The 4,178-nt window shown below is 44.8% G+C and overlaps 2 protein-coding genes across 2 annotated transcripts; one reads left to right on the top strand and one right to left on the bottom strand.

Annotated features, from left to right (window-relative positions):
* Positions 1 to 707: 707 nt before the first annotated feature.
* N7520_002361 (uncharacterized protein) lies at positions 708 to 1,812 on the top strand (the record flags this gene model as incomplete). The annotated part of the gene is made up of 2 exons (XM_057136296.1): positions 708 to 1,059; positions 1,121 to 1,812. 2 exons carry the CDS (start codon positions 708 to 710, stop codon positions 1,810 to 1,812), a joined length of 1,044 nt encoding a protein of 347 aa, XP_056998982.1.
* Positions 1,813 to 2,637: 825 nt separating this feature from the next.
* Positions 2,638 to 3,131, bottom strand: N7520_002360 (uncharacterized protein; the record flags this gene model as incomplete). The annotated part of the gene is given in 3 exon segments (XM_057136295.1): positions 2,638 to 2,814; positions 2,827 to 2,912; positions 2,978 to 3,131. 3 exon segments carry the CDS (start codon positions 3,129 to 3,131, stop codon positions 2,638 to 2,640), a joined length of 417 nt encoding a protein of 138 aa, XP_056998981.1.
* Between the last annotated feature and the right edge of the window lie 1,047 nt (positions 3,132 to 4,178).

The following is a 4,178-nucleotide window of genomic DNA, read 5'->3' as shown; positions in this document are numbered from 1 at the left end:
ATGGCATCCTTCGACTCGAGTACATTCGCACAACAGAGATGACAGCAGATATTCTGACAAAGGCACTACCTCGTGAACTGCATGAGAAACATATTTTATCAATGGGCCTTCGGAAAGGATTTGCTTGAGGGCGAGCACTCTTTTTGTCCTGCGACCGGTGATTTTACTCTTATCGAGAGAAGTTTACACACGATCGAGGTTTTTGATGAGGCTCGTAAAGGAAGCCAGACTACGAGTGGGAGATCCTGTCTATGCGATGATTAGCGCGTAGTCAGGCTGAGTGGGAGTGTTGGAGCACCTGTATTTATGGTATTGTCCTGTCACCCTGATACGCACTACTCATGCATTAGGGTTAGACCTGTATCTATAGTATTGGGTCGTGACCCACAGAACTCCACAACAATACAACTGAGATACACATGCAACAACACAATTCCCGGGTCAAAATCGCGCTAGGCCGTATCGGGCCATCCTCCCAATAAAGCCCGATCAAATTGTCGACTCGACCGATATGGGTGATGAGTAATCTATGTAGCGAAGCTTCGAGCCTAGCGCGCACCATTGGGCTTACAGCAATCTGACATTGGATTTTCCATTTCTCAAATCGCGTATAGCATGCCACGTATGCCATTTACAAGAATAGCAAGGATTTGAGGCTATAGCTACCTTCTCTGCCGATCCGTCAACTACTACGTATCCCAAGCATCATGGTTGCTCTAACAAAGGTCCATTCATCAAATGAAGCCATTTCAAAGACACTTTTACCGGACATAGTGGCTGTATTTGTTGGTGCAACCAGCGGAATCGGTAAAGCGGCCCTTCTTCACTTTGCACAGCACACCCGACAACCGCGCATCTATTTTGTTGGTCGCTCACAGCAAGCCGCCGATGACATTCTAATACAGCTTAAGGGATTCAATGCGGATGGCCAATATGAGTTCATCAAAGCCGATGTGAGTCTGCTTAATGTTGTCGATGAAGTCTGCTCGAAGATCCGCAAGAAGGAGACACGGCTCGATATTTTATTCCAAAGCCAAGGCACTCTGGACTTAAGCACCGGTAAATTCCCGAAATGCACTGTAAATAAATGACCGCCCACTGATAATTAATTGCTGCACAGAAACAACAGAGAAACTTTCTCTCATTATGGCTCTCGCCTACTACTCCCGCATGCGCTTCATCGCCAATTTGCTTCCAATGCTTCAACACTCGTCATTCAGTCGAGTAGTGGTCGTTCTGGCAGGAACTAAAGAAGGACCTGTCAATCCCAACGATATACCGGCAAAGAGAGTTTCACCCTGGAAAGCGCGCGGTCATCTTTGTTCGATGATCACTCTGACGCTCGAACATTTTGCAAAAGTAGCCCCTGAAGTAAGCTTTGTTCATGATTATCCCGGATTTGTGAACACGCCGCTTTCACAATCGACGAAGGGGGTAACAGGGGCTATTATGAAATCTCTTTTCCGGGTTACAAGTCTCTTCTCTACGAGAGAATATATTTCACTCGACGAAACAGGTGAAAGACATGTTTATCTGGCGACGAGTGCGAGATTTTCGTCAAAGAAACCGATTCCTTTGCCATTGCGGGATAGTTCTATACTGCTAGATGAGGTAGAGATCGCTATTGGCAGTGATGGAGCTGTTGGAAGTGGTGTCTACATCGTGGATGAGAATTGTGAGAGTGGCGATGCAAATGTGCAGCGGATTCTGACAGCTCTCAGACAAGATCGAGTAGATGTAAAGATATGGGAGCACCTGCAGAAAGAATTTCTGAGGACCACTGGGAAGAAATCAATAATGGGGGAGCAGTAAATGATGAGATGATACACAAGGGGCAAGTTGATCAGGGAAACGCGCATGAAAGTAGGTTATCTAAAGCTTTAATTATAAGTCTAAGTCAGAGACTTTGCTGGAACAACATGATTATAGTGCGACCCCGGTCAGGGCATCTTCCACAAATAAACGGTCGTTACAAGACTTCCAATCTAAGCCTTTATGATAGAAAAAGATGATTCATCTTCATTGATTCGTAAATTTTCTACAATTGAATCAATTTGATGGATAGCAGACTACCAAGGATAGGTTCCTTCGTCTAATCTCTGTGTCATCGAAGTGTCTTGGAACAAGTAATCCATACCCGATGCTACAGAATGGAGAAACTGCTCCGTACAGCCCCTCCAGCTATTATAGATTATACCTATACTTAGCAATTGTAGAGTTAGTAGATAGTTATCTTAGCCTTATTGGTGAGGCTAAGATAACTATACTACACGTAGGGTATTAAGTATATATCTATAACCATCGCTAGTCTTCTTCATTACCCAAGTCTACCCGGACCTAACCTGACCCAGTACCCAATTGGGTCGCAAACATAGCAATAATCCCAAGCTTTTTGATACAGTATATTTATAGCATGTTTAAGGGCTCTATATATATGAAGTTTTATGATTTTACTAGCGAATTCTGGGCCATTTCATGTGTACAGATCTAGCGATTATTTCTTGATCGGCTCTACAGACCAAGGGGGAATAAAGAAAATAGAAAAAGAGAGACCGGTAAGAATACAGAAACCAGCCCAATACCGCGCATCTAGTAAATCAGAACCAAATTCCAAGCCCAAGCAAGTATTGTCGGGTTCTAATACATGAGAAGCATGTGGATGATGATCAGCCAAACGCACCAAAACTTATAGCTCAACTCGTCTACAGACATAGAGCGGAGATTGGGCGTTCGGTAGGCAATCAAAGCACCAGGAACGAGGAGAATAAGGTATCCAAAAGATTCGAGACACCAAATTCGCGGACAAATAACAGACTAGAGAATCACTCCCACCGCAACTGAGAAGCGCGCGACTTGATCACCATAAATGATCGGGAAAGTACGTCTACTGCGGGCAGTATCGCCCTCAGTATCTGGGATGCCCTGGATCTGAAGAGTACTGAAAACAATGAGACCAATTATCCCAGGCCACATAAACCATTTGTGTTCAGCTGCCATTCGCCGTATCCAGCGGCAATAGCTTTCGAGCCAGACCCATGGCAGATGAAGCCTGCAGCACTGATGACATTTCTAAGAATGCAATCCTCATCTGCACCGCCCAGATAATTGTACATCCAGGTCAGGATGATCATTTATCTTGTTTCGCGGAACCCTCCAATCAGACTCGATATCCCGATTCCCACCGGCAACAAGAATAGGAGAAGTGGTCTGGCTTCATGTCTGGCTTCATCGTGATACATTCTCTTGGAAGCGATTGGGCGTCATGACTTATTTAAAGAATCCTCAAGCATTGAGCTGGGTAACCGTTAGTTTGCGACGTTGAATGTCACGAGGTTGAACTAGTTCTAGAAGTCATGCTAGGATGATACCTAAGACAGGGTTTGCATTATTCGTCAAAAGTGTTCTTGTCAAAGTCTGGAACAGTCCCATAGCGGTCTGAGGATATAGGATAAATTTGAAGTCGTTCTTGGTAAAGAGAAAAAGGGTGTACAAATGATACCCCCAGCTTCGATCCTGGCGATTGAAATAGCAGCGGTCAGATCATTCAAAATTAAAAGATCACCTGGAATGTCTTGCTCATGTTTTCGGAATACACTTTGATCTGGGATGTGAAGTGCACCGTGCAACTCTGATCAAGCGGACTCCAAAAGATGGAGCGATGAAGTAGATTAGTTGCAGTAGCTGATGATACTGTCCTCTGTATTTTCATTCATAGCCCTTGGGGGACGCAGCAAACTGACTTTGAACACTCGTCAGGCTCTTGCCAGATCATATACGCTTGTCAGTTCAGCCAACACGGAGCTCAATATCTGGGGTTCTGATGGCAAGAATTACGGATCTATGCCATTTCGGGAAGCTCAATTTGACATCGTTATATCGCCCCCCACAGATATGGCAGAATTTTGTTGAACTCGAGTAATGATGAGCAGTGATTGTATGATCTACAAGCTTCAAGGCATAGACTGTACAGAATGCACACATCCACGGAGTTGGGATCGGGGGCGGCTGTTCACAACAATACTCGAAGAGGTGAGGCGATACGCAAAATTACAAGTATATTACCAGTATCGTCGCTCCCGGGTATATGACCTATCAGATGTCATTTTGCACTAGCGGTTTTTGAACCTGCAGCGTCAATGGGGGCCAACATTCTATTGGTCTCTTAATATCCCTGGCTG

The sequence above is a fragment of the Penicillium odoratum genome, assembly GCF_028828045.1.
Source record: "Penicillium odoratum strain IBT 22623 chromosome Unknown utg000002l_segment0_segment0, whole genome shotgun sequence".
Classification (NCBI taxonomy): Eukaryota; Fungi; Ascomycota; class Eurotiomycetes; order Eurotiales; family Aspergillaceae; genus Penicillium; species Penicillium odoratum.
This window is presented reverse-complemented; position numbering and strand designations above follow the sequence as displayed.